Source organism: Bos javanicus, chromosome 22 (genome assembly GCF_032452875.1).
Source record: "Bos javanicus breed banteng chromosome 22, ARS-OSU_banteng_1.0, whole genome shotgun sequence".
In the NCBI taxonomy this organism is placed as follows: Eukaryota; Metazoa; Chordata; class Mammalia; order Artiodactyla; family Bovidae; genus Bos; species Bos javanicus.
The window spans coordinates 23592890-23619183 of NC_083889.1; the positions used below are offsets into that span (position 1 = coordinate 23592890).

The window sequence follows — 26294 nt, forward strand, 5'->3', positions numbered from 1 at the left end:
GGCTGCCTGGGTTAAAGGATGGGGATGTGCCTGGGTGCATAAGGCAAGACACTGCCTCATTCTAAATGGTTGTAAAACTCCAATAGCTGCCTCCAAAGCTAAATGGAAAGAGATAAAGAGAAGGTACTCTTTTCTTTTTCAGTGCTCGCTAAGTCATTTCTGTCATGTTTCACTCTTTGTGACCCTATGGACTGTAGCCTGCCAGGCTCTTCTGTACATGGGATTCTCCAGGTAAGAATACTGGAGTGGGTTTCCATACCCTTCCCTCCAGGAGTCTTTGCAACACAGGGATTAAATCCACACATCTTACATCTCCTACATTGGCAGGTGGGTTCTTTACCAGTAGCGTCACCTGGGAAGCCCTTTCTTCTTCAGTAACAGGATATAATTAAAATAACCCTGAAAATAAGACATAATACAGGTGATGAGGCCCAAGAGATGGCCTCCAGGGAGCACCACAGAGGCCGGCATTGATGCCTACAGAAAACGTGCTGGTACTCTCAAGTCTGCTCGTTGTGGATGTTGACTCTGCTTACGTTTTCTAAGGGTTGATACTGCCAGTAAGAAGCAGTTTACCTGCCACTTATTCTGTCAGCTCATGCTGTTTTTAAAAACACTAGTTTATAGTCTTTTGGATTTAATGGGGCAATAAATTTATTTGTAAAAAGGGAGGTGCATTAAACCAACACAGATGTTTCTAAGTATTGGTGTTTAAAACAACCAGCACTCTCACCACCATCTTCTACTATCATCAATTTATAAAAGAAAAAAAAAATTCCTTAACATTAAACATTAGAAGAAGGATATCAGGTTAGGAGAAAAAAATGTCTTTAAATTATATAAATTCTGCCTTTAAAAAAATATATGGTACAATCTCTATAGACACTAGTTCTGGGAACATGCATTTGAAGGTGCACCCCCAAATATCTTCTTCACAAAATAATAACAGACATCAGACACCTCATGAGTAAAGATCCCTTGATTTGACTTAAGAAAGGAGCCCATTTTAACTAAAAATAACAACGTGGTATAGTGGAAAGAAATTAGGACTTGAAGTCAGAAGTCTGAAATTTGATCCCTAGACCTGACACTCATTAGTGGTGGGAATCTGAGGAAGCAGCTTCTCATGTTGAGGAACCCGTGCCACAGTTATAGGGTGGGATGATAATGATGATAAGTCATATCTCACGGGGCTTTTGTAACGACCAAAGTTAATGACAGATTTGAAAGTGCTTTCTAAACAGTATAGACATTTTAGCTATTAGTTATTTTCCCAAGGCATCGCAGTGGTATCTTAGATTATCAGGGAGAAAGTAGAGCAAGCCACTGACAGGAAGAACCAAAACATATTCTGCGGACAGAGTGACAGTTCCCTTGGCTTTACAGTCCTCAGTGCCAAGAAAAAACAGGGGATATCATTAGGATTGTTCTGGAGGCAATTTGAGGACAAGCTCTTCCATATTTATTTCCTCAACTCTCTACAGCTGCCTAAACAAGACTGTGCCAGCAAACCAGTAAATACTTCAACAATTTCCCTTTTTGTTTTTTTTTTTAATAAACACACTTACAAATAAAAGACAACTTGTAGTTAACAGATTGAATATTGAGCCAAGTAGTCAAATCACCTACTTGCTAACTGTAGCAACATTGACTTTGATGAAATATTAATCAGCTAAAACAAGATTTCCTTCTTAACCTTCCAAACCGGCTTAAAATGCACTATTTCACATCACTGCCAAGGTTAAGAGGAAGATTCTTATGATGTGATTGTAATTTATATTCCCGGATTTACAATTCATTTTAGAGGCATCAAGGCCACTTGGTCAAATGAAGGATACATGTGTGATGCTTAACTTCCAGCAGGAAATGGCAATGACACTCAAAGTAATAAACACGAAGGCTCTGCAGATGTAATACATTCGTTCATCTCTAAGTGCCACTCTTTGCCCAAATTACTTACATTTCATCAATTTAAAAACCTCAACTCATGTAATATTTATACACAAATGTTATCTAGCTTCAACATTTGGTTGGCAAACAGTAAATGACATCACACATGTACTGCTACATGTAATATTTTAAGTTCTTCTTGCCTCTAACAAATTAGAGAAAAAAATGCAAAAATACTAAGTGTAAGCTATTTAATTAAAGAGCTTTTATTGAATGCCTGCTGCCTATGGAGCATGGTACTACCTGCTGGGCCATCAGGACAGGGAAGTCAGAGAGCCGTGCTGTGTGCTTAGTCACTCAGTCAAGTCCAACCCTTTGCCACCTCATGAACTATAGCCCACCAGGCTCCTCTGTCCATAGAGATTTTCCAGGCAAGAATACTGGAGTGGGCAGCCTTTCCTTTCTCCAGGGGAATCTTCCCAACCCAGGGATCAAACACAGGTCTCCCACATTGCAGGCGGATTCTTTACCAGCTGAGCCATGAGGGAAACCCATTAAGATGTTGGTCAAAGAGCAAATCAGAGAAAGACAGGGGGTCAGAATCCAGCATCTGGGGGTTTCTAGACTGTTACTCTCAGGTAGAAGCATTTTCCCAGTGGGCCTTGCATTTTCTACCTTGAAGTGTTCTACAGACTAATTATTATCCCTATTATCTGCCAACAGAATCACTAAATGAATACGTGAACAACTAGCTGCATATTTAAACAACTACAAAAGGTGATAAACAGCACTTCTATAAATTTACATATTTTGACTACACTAACGATGGGTATATTTTCAAAACCAAGCACATGACCACTGTTCATCAAACATGGTCAAAACATCCTTCTGATCAAAAAGTTATGTGTACAACAGCCACATGATAACAGAGTAAACAGTCTTTGGGAGCTCTCCTTTCTCCTCCAGAGCAACATCTCTTTTCAAAGGAAAGCACATTTATCTTTGTCTCTGAATTTATTTGCATGTTGAGCTGTACAAGCTTAACTGTCAAGGTTGCCACTCCTAGAAGCGTTTCTCTGGAATCCTTGCTTCCATGTAGAATGACTTACTTGGCTGCTTATCCAACAAAAATGTACTGAACAAAGCAAGGCATATGTAAAGCTTCTGGTGGGAGTGATGAGCAACAGACAGACTGATAGATATAGACTCTTATTAGGGGACATATAAAGGAAATCAACAAAGGACTGAAAAGACAGTACTGAGGAAGACCACTTTACCCTGTGTGGCAGAGGCAGTTAATATTAGAATTTTGCACCAAAACCCCCCAAATTCTTATTGTAACTTTCGACTTTGATTTGGAAGAAGTGCTGATAAGATGCGATTTTCTGGGAATACAGGGTTAGGAGAGGGAGTGAGGGAGTAGGATTCATTTGGAAAAACTACAGACAGGAGATAAAATTCTGGGAGGCTCTTACTTTCCCATTGTCCAAATCCCTAAATTCCCCATGAAATGTTTTCTCTTTCTACAGCTGGTGGTTTGTCCCTTCTCTGTGTATGGGTACAGTGTTGTTAAGAAATAGGCACTAAATGCTTGTTTTGATCAGTTTTCAAACACTACTTTCAGGCATCTCTCCTTTCTCTTTCCATTGCTGCTTATTCTGTCTTTCGTTCCTCAAGACCTTTGACCTTCCTAACATCCCACCGTGGTTAGTTGCCAATGTTTGTCTTCCCTGCAGGATGTAAGCTTCGTATTTGTCAAGTTCATTGACGTGTTCCTCCTCATCTAACACAGCATTTACTACCTAGTTGGTATTCATTAAATATTTAAGGGAAGGAAGAAAAACAAACACACAAAGGAAATCTCCACACTGAGTATTGATAACTCAATTTTTCCAACACATGTACTTGGAGGATGTGGTAGTATTTCCCAAAGGTGTGCTTATGTACATTTTGTACATGAACAGGTGAAGGCATGTTGATAAACATATAAAGTACATTTCCCCGGCATATTTAATTTTCACAACTCTAAAATATTATCATTATGCACCTTCTATAGATAAGGACACTGGGGTTGAGGAAGTGTGGAAACTTTTCAATGTCACACAGCCTGTTGGTGGTAAATACAGAGAATATTACAAAGGCAATGAGGGGACTGAAAGGTCTAAGAAAATTTATGAGAAATTACTTACAAGTACTCTAGTGGAGATAGGAAAACTGACATTTCAAAATAAACCCTGGGTCAAGAGTCTTCTTTGTTCTGAGAAAAACCACGAAGGACCCTTTAACATATGCAAATACACACCAATTACCTCTTCACAGTTTTTGGAAGAGTTAGAAGTGGAGATGTGCTGCTGCTAAGTCGCTTCAGTCGTGTCCGACTCTGTGCGACCCCATAGAAGGCAGCCCACCAGGCCCCGCCATCCCTTGGATTCTCCAGGCAAGAACACTGGAGTGGGTTGCCATTTCCTCCTCCAATGCATGAAAGTGAAAAGTCAAAGTCAAGTCGCTCAGTCGTGTCCGACTCTTAGCGACCCCATGGACTGCAGCCTACCAGGCTCCTCCGTCCATGGGATTTTCCAGGCAAGAGTACTGGAGTGGGGTGCCACAGGAGATGTGCTGGCCAATGTTAAATGGTCTGGTTGCTTATTTAATAGTTACCTAGGACTTCAATGCCTTAGAGAAGATTATTTCTCTATGGATTTGGAGTGTGCCTGGCCTGTAAAACACTGATTGGTCTTAAGAAATTGCAGGCATTCTTATTTGAGAGGTTGTTTGAGGAAAACAGAACTGAGACTCTGAGGAGTAAAAAAAAAAAGAGTTCTTCCTTAAATTTAGAGAACCAGTAAATTAGGTTGTCAAGGCTCCAATGTGATGTTATTTAAGATTAGATATCCTAGAATTTATCAATTTTAAATTTTACATGACATTTCCAAAGGCAATATGCTTTGCTTATAGGGAAAGCAGGATGGAGTCTATAGTTAATGCAATATATGCATCATGTTTCTTTGATCTCATGACAGAAAAGAATCATCTTTTCATTAACAATTTTTGGACAAATGAATATCCACATGCAAAAGAATACGTTTGAAAAAATTTAAAAAGAATGAAGTTGGACCCCCAACTTCAAGACATCCAAAACTTAACTCAAAATAGATCACATAGATGATTCAAGCTCCTGTAAGGAAGAAACAAACAAACAAACAAAAAAAACACTGTAAAGCAATTATCCTACAATTGAAAACAAAAATTAAAAAAAAAATGGATCATAGTGCTAAACTTAAGAGCTAAAACTATAAAATTTTTATTAGAAAACATAAGATTAATTTTTTGTGACTCTGGATTCTTAGATATGATACCAAGAGCATGACACCAAGAACAAAACAAAAATAGATAAACTGACTTCATCAAAATGAAAACTTCGGTGGTTCATATGACATCATCAAGAAAGTGAAAGACAGCAAATCATATATCTGATAAGGAATTTGAACCCAGAATTAAGTAATATTATAATACAACAATGGAATACCAAACAATCCAATTAAAAATGAGCATAATATTTGAAACTGTGTGGATCACAATAAACTGTGGAAAATTCTTAAAAAGAATACATTTGAATCAGTTCTAATGAGGTGGATGAAACTGGAGCCTATTATACAGAATGAAGTAAGCCAGAAAGAAAAACACCAAGCTATAACACTGAATTTGAGGCGGGGGAGAAGGAAATGCTATGGAAAACAAACAAAAAATGTGAAACACTAATGATATAGAACAATGCAAATATTTGGCAGCAGATTAACGCTGTACTTGTAATTAGTATATATCCTAAATACATATATCAAGAATAAATTACAGACCCGGTTAGCACAGAATTTAATCTCTGGTAAAATATCTAACAGAATAATTTAGTTCTTGGAAAAACACAGACATGCATACGTGGAGACATACACACACACACGCCCCTTTCATCATGTTTTTGAATTTGTGATTTAACCTCTGAACTCTAAGGCATTTGTTCTGTCCAGGGGTCACATATTATAGCTGTAAAGTAAAAACTAGCCAGGATGGTGCATAAAATACACGTCAGCTAGGAGCCAAGGGGCTTGTTCCGATTTAGAGCCCACTCAGTGAAAGGTGCTGAGCGGGAAGGCAGTGGCATCAGCCCTTGACTTCTGCAGGGGCTTCTGCAGTCAGAAATGTCATAACACGAATCATAACAATACGTGAGGGACCATAGTGAAACTGTTATAGACACAGGTCGGTCAGATACTTTCAAAGTGATAACAGCCAGTTTCGAGGACTTTAGCATGCCCAAGAAAGGTCAAACTCAGGGAAAATGACCTAGAAAAAAGAAGTCCAGAGAGAAAGTCTAGGGGCCAAAAAAAACTACTCAGAATCTTCAAATCCTTACTCTATGGAGAATGAGCCATTCCTGCCTATTTCAGAAAAGGCCTATATAAGGCTATTCCTGGAGAGAGGCAGAAATATGCTGGTGAAAAGAAAAGGCTGCTCTGAGCTTCTGCAGCTACATTTTTTCAGTATTCATCAGATCATACTACATACAGATTAAAATCCCCTTTTATACTCCCCAGAGGAAAACACAAAGCGTGACGCAAAACTGGCCCTGATTATCCCACATTTAATCAAGGTTATCCCTCTCAATACTTTGCTTTCTAATACAGCTGAGTTACAAAAGCACCTGACTTCAGTGTCACTCCCATGTGGTTTTAATTTTTCCTTGATAAATGTGGTCAGGAAAGAAAAGGTAAAGATCCTGGCATACACTGGTCACTAATTCCCCAGTATGGACATAATCAAGTTACCAAAAATTTGGTGGCTTACAATAACAGAAGCTTATTCTCTAGCATTCTGAAGGCTTTTAGTCTGAAACCAAGGTGTGGGCTTCCATGGTAGCTCAGCTGGTAAAAGAATCCTCCTGCCATGCAGGAGACCCCAGTTCGATTCCTGGGTTGGGAAGATCCCCTGGAGAAGGGAATAGGCTACCCATTCCAGTATTCTTGGGCTTCCTGGGTGGCTCAGACAGTAAAGAATATGCCTAACAATGTGGGAGACCTGGGTTCACTCCCCGGGTTGGGAAGATCCCCTGGAGGAGGGCATGGCAACTCACTCCAGTATTCTTGCCTGGAGAATCCGCATGGACAGAGGAGCCTGGCGGGCTACAGTCCATAGGGTCGCAAAGAGCTGGACACGACTAAGCAGCTAAGTATCAGAAGGTATGGTCAGGCTGTGCTCACTGTGAAGGAAGGCTCTAGACGAGAATGGCCCCTGGACCCTTCCAGCCTCTGACAGCTATTGGCAGTCCTGTGTCCCCAGGCAGCTTTTCTCTAGTCTCTGCCTGATGATCACAGTGCCTTCTCCTGTGTCTTCTCTTTTGTCTCTCAAAAGGAACTTGCCATGGAATTTAAGGTTCAAATGCTTAATGCTGGATGATCTCCAGGTCCTTAATTAAGTATATCTGAAAAGACCCATTTTCCAATTTGTTCCACAACTGCATTCTCATTCTCACTCAGCATTTGTTACCTCTCAGTAAAATGCAATTTTCCAAAGTGCTTTCCATTTTAGCCAACAAAGTCTTCACATTGAAAGTTCTAGATGAATTATCTTTTGGTAAATTACTATTTTAAACCACTACAGATGGTCAATTGGATTTTGAATTTGAATCTTAATCTGTCACATACAAACTCTTGAAAAAGAATGGGATACTATTCTCTATGTTGACACCTCCTCCCATTCAATTCTATTTCTACTTTCAATTATCTGGCAACACCTAATTGATGATTGACCAAACATTCTTAGAATGCTTCTGAATTAAAAAAAAAAAAAAAGAACTCTGTATTCATTGATTCACTCATGTACTACTCTTTGTCACCCAAACAGACACCAAATTGGACTGAATTATTGTATTATAATAAAGCAATTTGGTTAACTAGTTAGTATCTCTAGGTTGCGGAAGGGCTTCCCTGATAGCTCAGGGAAGAATCTGCCTGCAATACAGGAGACCCCAGTTCTATTTCTGGGTCAGGAAGATCTCCTAGAGAAGGGAAAGGCTACCTACTCCAGTATTCTGGCCTGGAGAATTCCATGGACTCTACAGTCCATGGGGTCTCAAAGAGTTGCACACGACTGAGTGACTTTCACTTTCGCTTGACTTGCATACATTAGTGAGTATCATGGAAGAGAGAAGAAAGCAAATGAGAGTAATGCTGTATACTTGTGAATTTCAATTATTTTTTATATCAAAATTCATAACTGCCTACATCACGAAGAATCAACAGCACACCCATGTACTGACTAGTTATAAAGTTTATTTTACGAAATTTTCAAAAGATACCCACTGTCACCAGTAATGTCTTTTTAGTATTATAGTAAGTGGCAAACAATCTTAAGGAAACCAACTCCGAACATTCAGTGGAAGGACTGATGCTGACGTTCCAGTACTTTGGCCACCTAATCTGAAGAGCTGACCCAGTGGGACCTTGATGCTGGGAAAGTTTGAGGGCAGGAAGAGAAGTGTGCGACAGAGGATGAGATGGTTGGATGGCATCACCGACTTAATGGACATGAGTTTGAACAAACTCTGGGAGTTGGTGAAGGACAGGGAAGCCTGGTGTGCCTCAACCCATGGGGTCGCAGAGAGTTGGACATGACTCAGTGATTGAACAATAAAGTGGCAGAAAGAACCTACTAAAAGCAGTATTTCAGAAACTCAGCAAATTTTGGTTTGAATTCTTCTAATTATTCAAATGAGAATTTTTTTTTTATGGAGACTAAAAGCCCTTCATTGATATATATTAGCAGCTTTGCCATCCAAATATTTCTTAGTTAAGTCTTAATTGACCTAAATATTTACAAATTATTTATCCAAACAGTCATCCATCAACATTTTATTGCTCAGAACAAAAGTTTGCCTATTTAAGCAGCCTTTCTAATTAAAAATCAGTCAAGTCAGTCCTGGGTTTGGCCATCTATCAAAACCCCAGTTATTGTTCTGATTGCACATTTCATTCTTTGGCTATGAAAGGTAAACTAATTATTGGATATTAAAAGCAATGAACATTCGAAATTTACTGTGAATACACAATGATCAAGGCTCAAAAACCATGTTGCCAAAAGCCCCAGTCAAGTACAGTACAACACTCTAATTTTAATACATTAATCTTTATTACCATCATTGCCACAATTGTCAGATGGTACTCAAGTTAAGGAAAACTCAGATAAGGCTCACTATAGTACCCACAAGAAGAATCTTTTTCAGTGATGCTTTCTGATCATCTACTGCTCATCAATGTGATCTTTTCACCATAAAAAGCGTTGACTGCCACATAACTGATAAATTAACTGAAATTAATCTCAGAATGGATTGCTTTATTGATGTATCTTATACATATATAGAGAGAGGTCATAGAAGGAGAACATGGGGTGTTTTTTGCACCTAAGACTCTCTTTCATATGTTATCTTCATCCTTTCTTTTTTCTTTCTGTCCCTCTTTTATTTCCTTCCCCATAATACAAGCTCAGGAGGTAGACAGGCAGGGTTTGAATAGTGTACCAACCTAGTGTCTTTTCCCACTTCATGTGAGGTACCAACAGAGTTCAGCATATCGCTTCCTTCAAAAGAATACCACCTTGCCATGCCCAAGACAGCAGGCAGGGGACTGACTTTTGCTGAGTGACTTAATTTTACAATCAGCAATTTGGAGGTACTTATGTATGAATTATAGTCATCCCCAGCAGGAGATGATGAGTAGCATAAGTCTTTTGTTCTGAAGATCCGAACTGTTGTAAAATAGCTGAAATTCTTCCAGGAACAAGGTCCCAAACAATGTTTATGAAGCAATCAGTCTGACAGGCTAAAATCTGGAGTTATTGGATTAGTCTCTTGGAAGCTCTTCATAATAATCTACATTTAAAGTACATCTCTTTCTCATGTTGGGGAGGAATAATATGGGAGTAAAAGAAAAAAAACTTGTAATAATATGTGATTTTACTGCTTGGGGATGTAAAGTTTGCCAACCCACACTTATTTATCATAAAACATCAATATTCAGAATGTTTTACAACCTAGCAATAAATTGGAAATTTGCATATTAACTTTTAGAGAAGAAATATTGTTATTAATTATTCTCATTATGGAACCTGAAACCAATTATATTAAAATTAGAATCACAAATATATGCATAATTGTGGTATACACATTATGGTTTTAGATACTAATGGTAAATCAACATTATGACAACATCAAGAAAGCCTATAATTAAAAAACTAAAAACAAACAAAATAATAATGAAGTCTATGAAAGGTTGTAAACACATTTAGAAATCAAGTTTGTGTCTACAAAAGAAACATTTTACTAACCATTCACATCTATAGTTTAAACATGAATTCCATGAGAAACAGTAGTTCTAGCTGTCACGGGGGAACTACGCCTGTCATCTGCCCAAAAGTGACGTGGCCAGATTCTGATGCTGGGTCCTCTCCCTTCTACTGCACCCCTGGTTAAAGTCACCTCATTCACGAATCTTCAGATTCTTAATCTATGAGATAAAATTAATGCCTATACTGCTTCGGGTTATGTTGAAAACTAAATGGATGCTTCCAAAATGCTTAGCATAATCTCTGACCTGGAGTAATCAAATCATAATAAAAAATAACAACAGCTAACATTTATTAATGTGTGCTAGACAATAATTTAGGAGTATTTTGTTGTTATTCCCGTCGCCTAGTCATGTCTGACTCTTTGCAACCACATGAACTGCAGGACGCCAGGCTTTCCTGTCTCTCACCATCTCCTGAAAATTGCCCAAGTTCATGTCTATTGCATCCAACCATTTCATCCTCTGATGCTCTGTTCTCTTTCTGCCCTCAATCTTTCCCAGCATCAGGGACTTCTCCAATGAGTTGGCTGTTTGCATCAGATGACCAAAATATTGGAGCTTCAGCTTCAGCATCAGTCCTTCCAAAGAGTATTCAGGGTTGATTTCCCTTAAGATTGACTGGTTTGATCTTGCAGTCCAAGGGACTCTCAAGAGTTTTCTCCAGGACCACAGTTTGAAGGCATCAATTATTTTGCGCTCTGCCTTCTATACAGTCCGGCTTTCACAATCTTTCATGACCACTGGGAAGACCATAGCCTTGACTATATGGACCTTTGTCAGCAAAGTAATGTCTCTACTTTTCAACACACTGTCTAGGTTTGTCATAGCTTTCCTGCCAAGAAGCAATCATCTTCTGATTTCATGTCTGCAGTGATTTTTAGAGCCCAAGAAGACGAAATCTGTCACTATGTCCACTTTTCCCCTTCTATCTGCCATGAAGTAATGGGGCTGGATGCCATGATCTTACTCCATTTTATGGATAAAGAAACTGAGGCAGATGAATGGATAAGAAAGCCGTGGTACATATACACAATGGAGTATTACTCAGCCATTAAAAAGAATACATTTGAATCAGTTCTAATGAGGTGGATGAAACTGGAGCCTATTATACAGAGTGAAGTAAGCCAGAAGGAAAAACATCAATACAGTATACTAACACATATATATATGGAATTTAGAAAGATGGTAACAATAACCCTGTGTACGAGACAGCAAAAGAGACACTGATGTATAGAACAGTCTTATGGACTCTGTGGGAGAGGGAGAGGGTGGGAAGATTTGGGAGAATGACATTGAAACATGTAAAATATCATGTATGAAACGAGTTGCCAGTCCAGGTTCGATGCACGATACTGGATGCTTGGGGCTAGTGCACTGGGACGACCCAAAGGGATGGTATGGGGAGGGAGGAGGGAGGAGGGCTCAGGATGGGGAACACATGTATACCTGTGGCAGATTCATTTTGATATTTGGCAAAACTAATACAATTATGTAAAGTTTAAAAATAAAATAAAATTTAAAAAAAAAAAAGAAAGAAAGAAACTGAGGCAGAGAGAAGGACCCTGTCCCAGGTCACAGGGTTATAGAATAAACAATTTCAACCCAGGTACTCTGACCTCAGGACTTACGTTCTTATCTAATATACCTAAACTCTTAATAAAGGTTAGTTGTTATTCTTATTTTTAAAAGACAGAAAAGAAGTGGAAAATAGGGGAAAGAGATGAAAAACACAGAGGCAGCTATTTCATCATTTTCTCATGTTAGGAATCGTTCTGTGCTTTTACTAGGAATTATTCTTATGCCTTAAAATTTAATCTTCATAACAATCCTAAGAAAGAAGTATGGCCATCCCACAGCTCGGATGAGAAGTCTCGGTTCTAGCAGCAGTATAAAACACACAAAGTGGAAGGGACCAATGGACATCGCACTCTATTTAAACTTAGGCAAAAGAGTATTTCAGCTTCTCAAGCCCACATCCACAAGTTTTAAAATAGTGACTTGGATATTTTGTAAGCCTGTAAGTGTGTATTACAACTTACTTTTAAAATCCATATCTATATGTCAGAGAACAAAATTGCCCTGTTGACTAACTGTGCAAGGTGATTCTCAAGCAGATTTGGGCTGGTATGGTGGTGCTAGTGGTAAAGAACCCACCTGGCAATGCAGGAGACATAAGAGATGTGGGTTCGATCCCTGGGCTGGGAAGATCCCCTGGAGGTGATCATGGCAACCTACTCCAGTATTCTTGCCTGAAGAATCCCCATGGACGGAGGAGCCTGGTGGACTACAGCCCATAGGGTCGCAAAGAGTTAGGCATTACTCATGCAACTGAACACATATGCACACTTGGTTGGGAAGTGGGTAGTGAGGATGGTGGAGCTAGAGCACTTCATTCTATATAGATACAACCTCTGAAAAAAATCCCCACCATGAAGCAGTGAAAAATAATGAACTGAAATTCCTTCCAGTCCTGGCCTGATCTCCTGATTCAGTTGCCTACCTCAGAATTAAAGAACATTCAACTTGCTTTTCCCCTTGCAGGGTGGAGAGCTGAAAGGAAGTTGCTAAACACTTTACTGAAACTATGCATAATCTCAGGCCAGGTTCTCAGGATACAAATCAACTTTGATGGCATTTTTGATGTGCTCAGTACATGAACTTTTTTACTAGGCTAAGGCCTCCCGACCCCAAATACCCTTATCTGGAATTAGGATACCAACTGTCTTCTACACAAGCTCAAGGTAGAAGTATTTGCATCCATCTCCAAAGCACTACCAAAGGAGTGTCAGAAAGTCCTTCAACAGAGTGGTTCAACTCATGTCCCACACATGGCCTGATGACTTTAACATCCAATCCTTATAACTTATTCATTTATTCAACAGTTATTATTGCAAGTTTACTAAATGCCAGGTGCTGGGTAGACCCTGGTAAACTAATCAATCAAGTTTGCTAGCCCAAGGTGAAACACAAGGACTAGATGGTAGAAAGGGCATTGGTAGTCTACCATTAGAAATAGGCTCAGTGACAGATAGAGAAGTGGTGGCTTAATATTGCAGGGGATGGAAAACAAAATGTGCTCCAAATTACAACAGTCTATGCTCATGAAAATGTCCACACCTCAGCAGTTATGCTGTGCCTATTTAATCAAGGAAAGATTTCTGTCCTAAAGATATTGAACTAAGAAAAGTGGAGGTCCTTAGAGACATCATCTCCATTAACTAGAATTTTTGCTTATGTGAATTAATTCATTTTTTAAAATGCTGAATAAAAGAGATTACCAAATTCTGTCTACAAAAGCAGCATGATAATATTTTAAAAATAAACCATAAATGATATCAACCTTATAAGAGTGTCATACAGATAAAATTATAGAAGGTATATAAATGAGATTTGAAGGTAGAACATATTAGATAAAGATGAGGAGTTTTTTTCCTTATAAATCAAAGTGAGTCTAAAGCAGACACAGGACAAGGTGCCCCAGATTAGGAACTGAAGGTGCTGTTCTTTGGCTTTTACTTATTAATTATGTAAGTAACAGTGATGCGGTTATTTCAATCTTTAATTTTTTAAAAAAATATACAAGTCAGGAAAACATTAAGGTCCATTTCAGCCATAAAATCACTTAATTAAAACTGAAGAAATAGTCTCACTTGTGTATTACTGTGCAGTAAGTATGGTCAAAAGACAATATTTTTTTCCGTCAATGATTATGAAAATGCTTGGGGAGAAGCAAACATTCAGTAACATTCAAAAGATGTGATTGTCATACTTTACCTCATATCACTTAAAAAAAGATATTTTATTCTAAACAATTAAAAACAATTTTTGAAGACAGTCAATGTCTTTTAATTTTTTTAATATAAAAAGGATAGAAAAGAAAGATCTACAAACTACATTAATAATCAAGGTGACAGACTCTAGAAAATGACTGTAAGAGAAAGGATGCAAGTTTACAAAAATAACATGTATCATCCCCCAAATAACCTGTATCATTGAATAGGTAATTAATAAAAGATTTTCTTTATTCCTATATATAAATCATTCCGGACTCTGGAGATACAGAGGGGACAAGATAGTCTCGGCTCTCTCAGAACTTAGATTATATTAAGGGAGTTGAATGGAGAGAAAAAAGAAATACACAAAATTGTTCCATGTCATGGTAAGTCCTAATGACTGAAAAAGATGCTGTTATGTAGAAAAGTAGAGGGCTACAAGAAGACAGACAGAGGACAGGAGAAGAAATGCTAGGAACTGCTTTTTCAGAGACTGTGTCTAGGTTAGACATGCTGCTGCTGCCAAGTGGCTTCAGTCGTGTCCGACTCTGTGTGACCCCATAGACGGCAGCCCACCAGGCTCCCCCGTCCCTGGGATTCTCCAGGCAAGAACACTGGAGTGGGTTGCCATTTCCTTCTCCAATGCATGAACGTGAAAAGTGAAAGTGAAGTCGCTCAGTCATGTCCGACTCTTCGCGACTCTATGGACTGCAGCCCACCAGGCTCCTCCATCCATGGGATTTTCCATGCAAGACTACTGGAGTAGATTAGACATGCGTGCGTGCTAAATTGCTTCAGTCCTGTCCGACTCTTTTGCGGCCTCACGGACTGTAGCTCACTATGATCCTCTTGCCGTGGGATTCTCCAGGCAAGAATACTGGAATGGGTTGCCATGCCCTCCTCCAGGGGATCTTCCCAACCCAGGGGTCAAATCTGCATTTTCTGCACCAGCAAGCGGGTTCTTCACTACCAGCGTCACCTGGGAGGCCCAGGTGAGACATGGTGCTGTGGAAACTTCTCTTGGGAGGTCACATCTCATTTGAGAACAGAGAATCATAGGAAGTGAGCATGTGAAGGATCAGGAGAAAAGCAAATACGGCAGGGAGAGTGAAAATACCAAGGCCCTGGTGCAAAAGATCATTTGTCATCTTCAAGAAATGAAAATGAGACTATGGTAATGAATTTGAGATTTATTCTAAGTGCAGTACAAGGTGTAATGCAGGAAAGTGGAATGATCTCATTTACATGTTTAAAAGATTACTCTGGCTGTTTTATGATAAATGGTTAGGGAAGAGTAGAGAAGATGCACAGACAGCAGGTATAAGCGGATGTGTAGAAACAGTACATCTTGATTTCCACCAGGCAAAGGTCCTCATCACTCTAAGAACAAGTAGGAGAAACTGGGGTTCAAGTGCAGTATGTTCAGGTAAATTTGTAGCTAACCGAACAAGAGGATGTGAAGGATATTGATTTATAAATTTAATCTTATTTTAGTGGACATTCTCTACTGGCAGGCTGCCCTGTCCAGGTCAACATTTTTTATCAATTATTTGAATGGACACAAGCTTATCACATTTTCTGCTACACTGAACAAGAAGGATAATCAATATGTTAGATTAAAAAAAAAAAAAGATTTAAAACAATTTCAACAGTGATGGAACAAAGAGTCACTACTCAGAAGGTGAATGTAATAGAAGTAAATATAATATTCTGATTTTAGGTAATAAAATAACATGATTGGGGAGCTCTGGATAAATAGCCATTCATGAAAAATCAATCCTCTGATTTTACACAAAATAAAGTTGAAATATGAGATTGGAGCTTTAAAAACGAAAACAAAACCAGTGAGTATCATTGTCAGTCCCATTTGCCAAAAGACACATTTATTTCATAGGATACTACTGTTCCCACTGTCCTCTGCTAAGGTCAAGTACATGCATAGAATTAAGTACATTTCTAAAGGGTCATTGCTTGATATATAATTGAGTGTAATTGTGTTGTGAAGAAATTGGTTGTGGATTAAGTACCTAGAGAAGAAAATAAATATGGGACAGGGAGTATGACCGTATTTCCAGATTTGAAGCCTAACCAAAATCATAGAGTAAGTACCAGAAATGAAGATGAGAGATTTAAATATCTACTTCAATTTCAAGGACGAGATATTGAACTTGTTTTTGTGTTTTTGCACAGCTAGAGCAACTACAGTTCAGGATGCTTTGTAATGAACTGATGAGTTCTCTATCTTCAGAATTTTTCAAACTGAATGATTATCAACCAAGGATTCTGAGGGTTGTAGGATATTAGGCATGAAGAATGGGGAAAGCAGGGTAGGTGCCAAACTCAGGCCACTCAAATGCAAAATGAGTGGGAGAGCTTTGACTTTGGCTGAACTGTGCTATTTAAACGTGAATGTGTGCCTGCATGCTCAGTCACACCCTACTCCTTATGGCCCCATGGACTGTAGCCCACTAGGCTCCTCTGTCCATGGAATTTTTAGGCAAGGATACTGGAATGGGTTGCCATTTCCTCTTCCAGGGCATCTTTTCCATCCAGGGATGGAATCCACTTTTCTGTGTCTCCTGCATTAGCAGGTGGATTCTTTACTACTGCACCGCCTGGGAAGCCCCTGTTTAAATGAGTGTAGCTGAATATGAGATTCTGTCTTTCCAATATTTTTGGTAGTAGAAATGTATGGATTTTTACAAAACGAGAGTCTTAAGAGTTAGTAATTTATGTTTTAAATGTCATAAATTAGAAAAATGAAAAGTTGCTCCTGGTATGTTAATCTCTTTTCTGGTGCTATTATTATTACTGTTTTTTAAAATTTCCTACACTGTGAAATCCAAAAATAAAAGAAATTTAATATGGAGGTTTCCCTACTCTGGAAGTTTATGATCATTTTCTAAAATAAATCCAAGAAAATCTCCTTGTTAAAAATAAATATAGATATTAGGTTTGTGTTAAACCAAAGGAAATAAACACTTTGGTTCTATACCACTCAATCAGATATACTCTCCTTTTTTTTTCTGCTCACCTTAATTATTTGGAAGATTACCTCAGAAGAAATTCAAAAATAAAATAATCCTGGAGTCCCATATATACCTAATGCTTAGAAAACTCATTTCTCAATTAATAAAAATGCCACCAAATGGCAATAATAGATTAAGCACTGGATATTAGGTATATTTGGTGTTGAGTTTCCCGGGAGGATTTTATTAATGAGACTGTTCTACAGTGTTACTGCCAACAGATTTCGTAATTAGGAAACCTTTGACATTAATGCACCGCTATATCAGTTGGGATTTTACAGAGGGAAACATATAATCATAAGCAAACACATAAATGCTTTAAAATACAGCTGAACAGCCATCCTCTAAGGCGTCTATTTCAAATGTGTACTGATTGCTCTTGCCCGTTGATTTTACTTTCAACTTGCTATTTCTAAATTCCACTATCTTTCCGTATGCTCATAAACTTTTATTAGGCGGTGGTCTTAAGAGATGGCAAATTTGTTTTTGAATGTTCTAAACCAGAAATGCAAAAGGTAAAGCTTTGATTGTCTCTACTTTTTGTTTATGTAATGGCTTTCAAAATGTCCCTTTTCTTTCAAAGAAGAAAAAGAACTAGAGAATTACAGGATTAATACACTACCAAGGTTTTCTCTTTTCCAGCTGTGAGCTTTATGGCTAAATCACTTCACACATTGATTATTAAGTTACTGGCAGTTCCATTGCTTGCTTATACACTCTCCTTAAAATGTGTGTGTGTATAACCTGTTGTATATGTAAACTTTATGTGTATAAATTTGAGTATATGTGAATATGTGTATAGAGCATCATGTAACCAAGTTATCATATAGTCAAACTATCTCAACCCTTATAAGTTCAGAAGAATACATCTTCCCATTCAGATTTACCATTTATCCTACAAAAGTGATATTTTGCAAATATTGGAAAAGGTAAAGAAGACCAACATAAATTGAAATCTCTTTGATTTTTTAAGATAAACTGCTTTAAAGGTTGATTGGTACAATGGCACAAAAATTCAAAGTCACATTTGCATTGTGATATAATTGCTACTTACAAGCAAACTGAAGCTTTGCTTCTCTGCTAACAATTGTTCCAAACGAGTTTGTTGCTATGCACTGGTACATTCCAGCATCTTGGGTTTTATTGGGGTTATTGATCAACAAGCTGCCTTCAACAACACTGTAGCGGAAATCCATACCAATGTCAACATCTGTTCCATTTAACTTCCACCTATAGTATAAAAATGCCAGGAGATAAAGTCTTGTAATATTAAACAATATTTCTAAATTGTATAAAGTATATATAAAAAATTACAAATAGCATGAAATATCATCTGTGACTTTTTTTTTAAACCACAGTTAAAAAAAATTAGAAAAGCTCTACATAGAAATGGTGTCAATACAAATGTTTATGACATGAGCACATCCTTTTTAGGTAAACTGATATTAAAATTTTAACACCTGTTTTTATGACTATTTACAGTGCTACAGACACTTCACTCCTTTTTTTCTTTTTTGGAAATTTCCCATAGCATCTTGTATAAGCATCTTTAAATAGCACTCCTCAGGAAAAGTTCTTTTTCTGGTTTGCAGTCATTCTTTAATAGGTCTATAGAGATAACAGAATACCCCACTTTTGGGTAGTTGGCTGAATATTTGATGAAATTGCAGCAGATTTGCTTTGACTTGGTCCTTAATATGACTGAAATGGCTGACTACAAAGCAGAGGAATTCTATTGATCTAGAGCTGTCTTAGGAACCAAACTAGCCTTAATCGTGTATCACTTTGAAGATCTCCTTAGCTACTGGCACTCAAACATCAATCAACCAGCCCAATAAACTGTAGGCTGGGCCATTAGGTAACAGACACAAAGAGGGTTTTGTTGTTTTCCTGTTTGTTTACTCAGATCATCTGAATCTGAGTACACAGTCTGGCCCAATAAATTAGTTTTAGTGGGACTCACACATTTAAACAGCAAGACTTTAGTTAAAAATCTACTTTTCACTTCCTTTCTTTTTTTCTAAACAGCCAATAACATTCCAGAGAGAGCTTATTTTAACCAAAGGGTCTTTCAGTAAGTTGTTTTAATATGTACAAACTTTCAAACTAATATAATACAATGACTATCTTGTTTTTTTCCCTCTTCCTTCCCCACTATCCTACAAAAAATATTGGCTTGACCAAAAAGTTCATTTGGGTTTTCCCATAACATCTTACAGAAGAGCCCAAATGCACCTTTTGGTTAAACCCAAATCAGGTAATGAAAACAGTATAGTCAGAGTATCTGAATTATCATCAGTAGTTTCCTAGGAGCAGTCACACTAGGGGACCAAAAATAAAGCAAGACTAGAGCACAAAGAAAATTGATCAGAAACAATAACAGGACTAAAGAGTGAGAAACAGTCATTTTATTTTCTTCAAACAAACAAATAAAAAACACAATATTTAAATGTGTGCATATACATATATACTCATTGTGCACCCTCTTATAACAATTCTGGGGCACTCGGGCTGGTGTGCATCATGTAAAAGGATTTAAATGAAAAAAATGAAAGGTCAGTTGCTTTCAGATTTTGGATACTGGTTATCAACAAAAAAATGTTAGGGTGAGTGCTTTTTTTCCACCAAGATGTCTCTCACACTACAATCTTAAACCACACGTTTTCTAATGAAGTCTTCCTCAATATCCTTGGTCAAGATAAATCCCAGCTCCCCCCAACCTCCTATGGGATTCTCCTTACTTGTTTAGGTGGGCATTCTGCCTTCCCTTCAGCTAGTTTGCCTGTATCAAGCCCTGTCAGTCATTTAGAACTTGACACTCAATGTTCTCAATCAGTGCTTATGATATTTCACTAAATATTTTACTTCTTGGCTGGATATTTTAGCTGTGTGTGTACAAAACTTATGAAAGCATCCTAGCCTACCACAGCATAAGAGCGTATGTTTGTTCAAGTCTGTGTCTTTGAAAAGCGAAAATACAGAAACATGAGGGGTGGGAAAGGTGGACCTGATCGGGAAATGGAACATAACTCTTTATGTGTTTGTTTATAAGAAGATGGGTATTAGAAATTGAAACTGTTCTTAAGCTTGACAGTAATTCTGTGTTCTGACACAGACAAGAAAGTAATAAGCAATAAAAAGAGAACAGCCAGGTTATATCCTAGCATGTCTATATGCTCATGAATCTCCAGAGCAGACTGGCTGCCCTAGATATTTTTTGAGTCACCTGGTCACATTTCTATCATAATTCTCGCTTCAAATGATAGTTGAGCAATTTAATATGACAAATCTAAAAGCTCAAAGAGGAAATTGCAATATAACGTGAGCCACAAGCAGAGTATGGAACTCAGGAATGAGACCACGTGAGTCTTTTTAGAAAAGTCTTGGTAGGGATAATGAGAACACCTCTGCGGGTCTGTCTACACATGTCATCTCAACTTAAATGTTCCGTAGAAAGTCCATTAATCTACTTTATTACCCGCTTTTACGTACAATGCATTATTTAGAAAATAAAGCACTTGCTGTGAAATGCAGCCGAGTCTCCTTTACAAAGCCCTATACCAAGTTTTATTGCAATGCAGTCACTATTCATTCCAATTGAATGGGGACTGCACTGAATTCCTTATCTTATTCCATACTGAAACAGTCTTGAAAAAGTCACAATTTATTTTCAGTTTTTGAGGAGTCTTTTAAGAACTGCTCATAGAGAGGTATGCTTATTTGGCACACAGAGATTTTCCCAAGGGCCAAGGCAAATGGGTGAGTCTCATAAGCTGGTTTCTGCATCACTTGGGGAAACACAACACCATCCTCTTCAGAGAGGGGTCTGTGCACAACCAAACACTGTGAAGCTCTGGAAGGTACCATTTTTCAGATCTTAGTGGGAAGCTATCTATGGGACGTATTGTAGCAAAACATCCCCTTTTCTTTGTTCACTATTTCAAATTGGCAGCTAAGAAGGGGAAGGACCTTTCTGACCTGGAATCTGTAGTCTGCAAACCAAGCTGAATACTAACTTCACAGTAAAAGTACTTCCATTGAGTACTTGACCATCCTTTCTGACGGGAAAGGGAGGCTGAGAGTCATAGGTCATGTCACGTTTCCTCAGGGAACTTTAATACAAGGCAAGTGTGCACACGCCAAAACTTCTTAAGGTTTTCTGGGTCTGAGTCAATCCTTTCAAAATTGAGGGGCAGGAAACAGTGAAAAGACAAGGCTCTGTTCAGGGAATAAACACAAAGAAGAGAGGCCAATCGGGGTGCTTGAGGGAAAAGCCTAATGGCAAAGATCCCCATGGAGAAATCACCTTGAATTTCTCCCATGAATTTCTCCCCCTCAAAGTCAGCCTGAGCCCAGATAAAGTTCAGCCAGAAAGATGTTGAAAATATCTGATCTCTCCATTCTTTCTCTTGCTCTTTCCTTCAACAAAAGGGAGTTTTTTAGCTCCTAGGTACCAATGAGCTATTATTTCATAAGAAACTGCCGAAGGTATAATAAAGGAAAAGAAACCTAGCACATGTGATTAAAAGTTTTCTTCTCAGTGTTTCCCAGCAATCTTTAAAAACATAATAGGTTTCTGTTCCTCTGCTTGTTTTAAATAACAAAGCAAGCCCCTATATCTAGAAGTACAATGTTACAAAGGCAGAGTTAATTAAAGGTCACAGTTTGGGGAGAAACAAAGCAGCAACTTGCCAAATTCTGCTGCAAATTTTGTTTTCATTTATTGCTCACATTTGAACTTACACTTGGTGATGTACTAAGAACTGGGGGCCATTATATCATCATTTATGTGTACAGGAAACTTTCCCTCTTGCATTTATTTATTTATGTATTTTTACTACATAAAGCATCAAAAAACTATTTGATATAGCTTTGAATTCAACTTAATATAGGGAGAATAACTACATATTCTGATTTGTCCAGGGCAGTTCTGAGTATACACTTACTGTCCTAGATAATTATTAACAACGGCCTTTCTCTCTCATAAGTGTCCTAGTTTGGATGATAAAATACATGTTCATCCTAATTATATGGTCTATTGGAGAGGGTTTTGTTTTCTTTCTAGAATATATTTCCTTTTTCCATCCCTATGACAAAAGATCTTTAGCTCTAAATTCAGTTAAGTATCTCCTTTTCTGGGAAACTTTTATTGATATGCTCCCTCTCATTCCTGAAGAAGACCTTCTTTCCTCACGATACCCTAGAACCTGGACGTTCTTTTCTCACACTTAACCTTGTACTTCCTTCTCTAGGCACTCACCACCAAAGTATACTACTTGAACATGTATGTAGCTTATTCAGCTTTGAATTCTTCAACCCTAGCATGGTACTGGAACGTTGCAGCTGCTTAATATGGTGGTTTAAACACCTTTCCTAAAGGATGTATTTTTTAGAATCCTAATATACACCCTAGTTCAAAGCAGAACTACCGTGAAGGAATCTTGTGTGGAAACCCTACATAATTCAGCCAGGGTCATTCCTGAGTCAACTCCGTGGACTAGACTTCAGTCTGAAATATCAGTGGAGTGGTCCAATGAATAATGCTATGTTTGATGAATAAATGAACTGGCATACAAACTAAACTGTAAAATAATTTCTACTATGTTAATGCCAGCATCCTTCCAATCTGAAAACTATCTACCTCAGCTCAAATTCTTCTTCTATAATTCTTGGATGATTCCAATCTCTTCTTCACCTAAACTGTGATACACATGCCATATACTCTTTTGGTTTTCACATACTACCACATATTGATTATTAGCTTAAGGTTTATATCATTAAATGTGAATAGAGACAAAATTATATTTATAAGATACATGTAAGTTATAAAGAATCACAGGACAATAAAGATCTCTAAGAAAAAGAATATTACTTTTGAAGTCTCCTATATCCATTTTCATTCCAATCATTTCCCTCTCAATGGTTCATGATAACTCCGAATTTTTGCTATTTCATTCTTTTGATTTTCTTTATGATTTTATCATGTATGCTAGTATCCTTATCTATCCTCTATCTTACCTGCTTTAGAACTTAATAAATACAGGATTATACTGTTAGTATTTTTTTGTGACTTGCTTTGTTTACTCAAAGTTATGTTCCTATGATCGTGTTGTTGTAGCTCTAGTTCATTCATTTTCACTACTTCATTAGGTTACCTTGCATGAACATGCCAGGTTATATTCAGTATACTACTTATGCTAAATTTGTTCTTGCAAATTTCTGTCAATCTGATGAGTTTGAAAGAGTCTGTCATTTTAGTTTTAGTTTGTACATTTCTATTTATTAATGGGGGATATTTATTCTCTGGTGGCTCAGACAGTAAAGGGTAAAGAATTCACCTGCAATGCAGGAGACCTGGGTTCAATCCTTGGTTTGGGACGATCCCCTGGAGGAGGAAGGCATGGCAATGCACTCCAGTATTCTTGCTTGGAGAATTCCCATGGACAAAGAGCCTGGCGGGCTACAGTCCATGGGGTTGCAAAGAGTCGGACATGACTAACTAAGCACACACAGGGCGCATTTACTAATGGTAATCTTATTGTACGTTTAATGGATATTTAATAGTCTTTTCTAAGAAGTACCTGATCAAGTCTTTTGGTAAAGTTTTAATTAGGTTAGAAGTCTGTTACCTTTTGATTTGTAGGAATTCTTTAAATAGTTCAGACTTTGTAAATAATTGCTATTGCTAAGTCACTTCAGTTGTGTCCGACTCTGTGCGACCCCATAGACAGCAGCCCACCAGGCTCCCCCGTCCCTGGGATTCTCCAGGCAAGAACACTGGAGTGGGTTGCCATTTCCTTCTCCAATGCATGAAAGGGAAAAGTGAAAGTGAAGTCACTCAGTCGTGTCCGACTCTTAGTGACCCCATGGACTGCAGCCTACCAGGCCTCCACCCATGGGATTTTCCAGGCAAGAGTACTGGAGTGGGGTGCCATTGCCTTCTCCGTTGTAAATAATATGTATCACAAATATCTTCTCCCAGTTGGAAGCTTATAATTTTACTCATCCCAGTATATTCTGCTGAACAGCAATATTTAACATTAGTGAAGTTAAATATTTTCTTCTATGATTTGTTCTTTTGGTTATAATTGAATTTTTTTCTTCCCACTAAAGTCTTAAATATGCATGCCTATTTCTTTTGAAACATTTTGCAAATTTCACATGTTGGTCTTCTATTCACTTGGAATTGACCCTTGTGTACGCTGTGAGGTAGGGATCCAACTTTAGTTCATTTTTTTAACCATACAGATTCCACTGTGCAGTATATATCTTTTCAATTTATTTCTAATATTGTCATGACTTTTAAATTTTATCTTTTAATTTTCACAAGATAGTATGCTTTTACTATTTTTGTTGTTTAGTGCAATTGGTTTTTATGTGGAAATACTAACCTTTACCATTTGCTTTACTTATCATTCACTCTTGTATCTAAAGGCAATCTACCAGGGATTATTTTTATTCTGTTTAAAGTATATCTTTCAGAATTTTCTTTAGGCAGGGTCTGCTGGAGTCAAAACTCCAGTTTCTGTCTACCTAAAAACTCATTTACTTTGTTCTTCTTTATAAAAAGTATTTCTGCTATACAAAAATTTTATAGTTAATTTCTCTCAGCATATTGAAGATTCTGTCTTCTCTTTTGCTTTTTTTTTTGTTGCTATTGAGAAGTCAGCTGCTGGTTTAATTGTCATCTCTTTGAAAGTTAGCTGTATTACAACTGTGGCCTACGTTTACGATCATGTCTTCGAGTTAAGTGTTTTCTGTTTCATCATGATAACTCTACATAGGGCTTTATTTTTGTTTGCACTGCTTGAAATTCATTAGGTTTACTAAATCTGTAGATTTGAATGTTTAATTAGCTTTGGGAAATTCTTAGTTTTCTCCTTAAATAATGCTTCTGCCTAATTTTTTTTTCATTCCTTATGGAATTCTGATTAGATATGTGAAAGTTTTCGCTTAGTCTCTTCTCTATCACATTTTGCTCCTCTTATCTGCTGCTTTTAGACAATTTCTTCAGATATATCTTGCACTTTACTAATTCTCTTTTCAGCTATGCTTCATCTCTTACTAAAATCATGTAGTGCCAAGGTTTAAAATAGGTGATTACTTTTGCTTTTCAGTCCTTTGGGAGGCAAGGCTACTTCTTTTATATTCACCATACGATTATATTCTGGAAGGTTTTCTCATGTTAGATTCTCCAGTTGGTTGAGGCTAGGCCTTGTCTTGTGATCCTAGTCCCCCGTGAAACTACAAAATCCAAAGCTACAATTCATATAGTTCATCAAGGTCAAAAACGATTTTAGTGTTCAGTTGGCTTCTTTGGGTTCCAGATCATTTACTAAATATTCCTTACTTTCCTGACAGTTTATTGATGCATTTTTAAAAGATGTTTTAAAAAATATGTTAAGTAATGTTAAGGCTTTCAGTGAAATGATCAATTAGGATATTTAATGTCTAGTATTGTCAGAAACAAAGTTCAGTACTAAACTGTTCATGAATACGAGCGTCTCTTTAGCATCTCAGGATATCCAATGATATCTGTCTAAAGGCTCTTTATGTAAGCAGCACTCCATAAGTATTTGTTGGTTTTACTAATAGAAAGTATATGCATGGTAACACATGCTTTTAAGTCAACAAACCTGATGTGAGGTTTTGGATTCCCTTTAACTTCACAACTGAGCTTCACTTTTTTCTCCTCAGAGTCCAAAGGGAACATTACATGACTTGGTTCTTGAATGAAAATTGGACCATGCAGTGTGTAGTCATCTGAAATGAGAAAAGAAAATGTCCCAAAATGAACATATTCCTGATAGGGAGAATTACAGGAAATAACAACGAAATAAAAATAAAAGAGGTAAACAAACAAAAAATAGTAATACATGACAGATTCAATCCAGCCTCTGGATGACATTTCCTAATGAAGAGTAATCTTTGTGAATTATGAAGCAGTAATATGGACTCTCATATTTCATAATGATGACTTATTTTACCAACAAATTCCAGAACCAAAACGGCTTGGCATTCCCTTTTCTCTTCTCCACTTCTTACTGTTCTATCCAACCCTAGTTCAGCCTCTGATTTTGTTCACCTTTTGTGCCTCCTACATGCCTTTAGTGTGGCTGTCATCCTGGGAGGCTGTCTAATGTCACAAAGCTAAAATGTTTCTCCTCTGTAATGGGATAACATAGTTGGAAGTAAGCCATAATGATTTC

The 26294-nt window shown here is 37.6% G+C and overlaps 1 protein-coding gene across 3 annotated transcripts in view; it reads right to left on the reverse strand.

The window, feature by feature from the left end:
* The window catches only part of CNTN4 (contactin 4), a 1026926-nt gene that overhangs the window by 322273 nt on the left and 678359 nt on the right, over positions 1 to 26294 (reverse strand). For all 3 annotated transcript variants that reach the window (XM_061396381.1, XM_061396379.1, XM_061396380.1), the window contains 2 exons: positions 25722 to 25848; positions 18140 to 18315 (listed from right to left, as the gene is read on the reverse strand). In XM_061396381.1, the coding sequence (XP_061252365.1) occupies positions 18140 to 18315; positions 25722 to 25848 (303 nt within the window). The remainder of the gene's footprint in view (positions 1 to 18139; positions 18316 to 25721; positions 25849 to 26294) is intronic.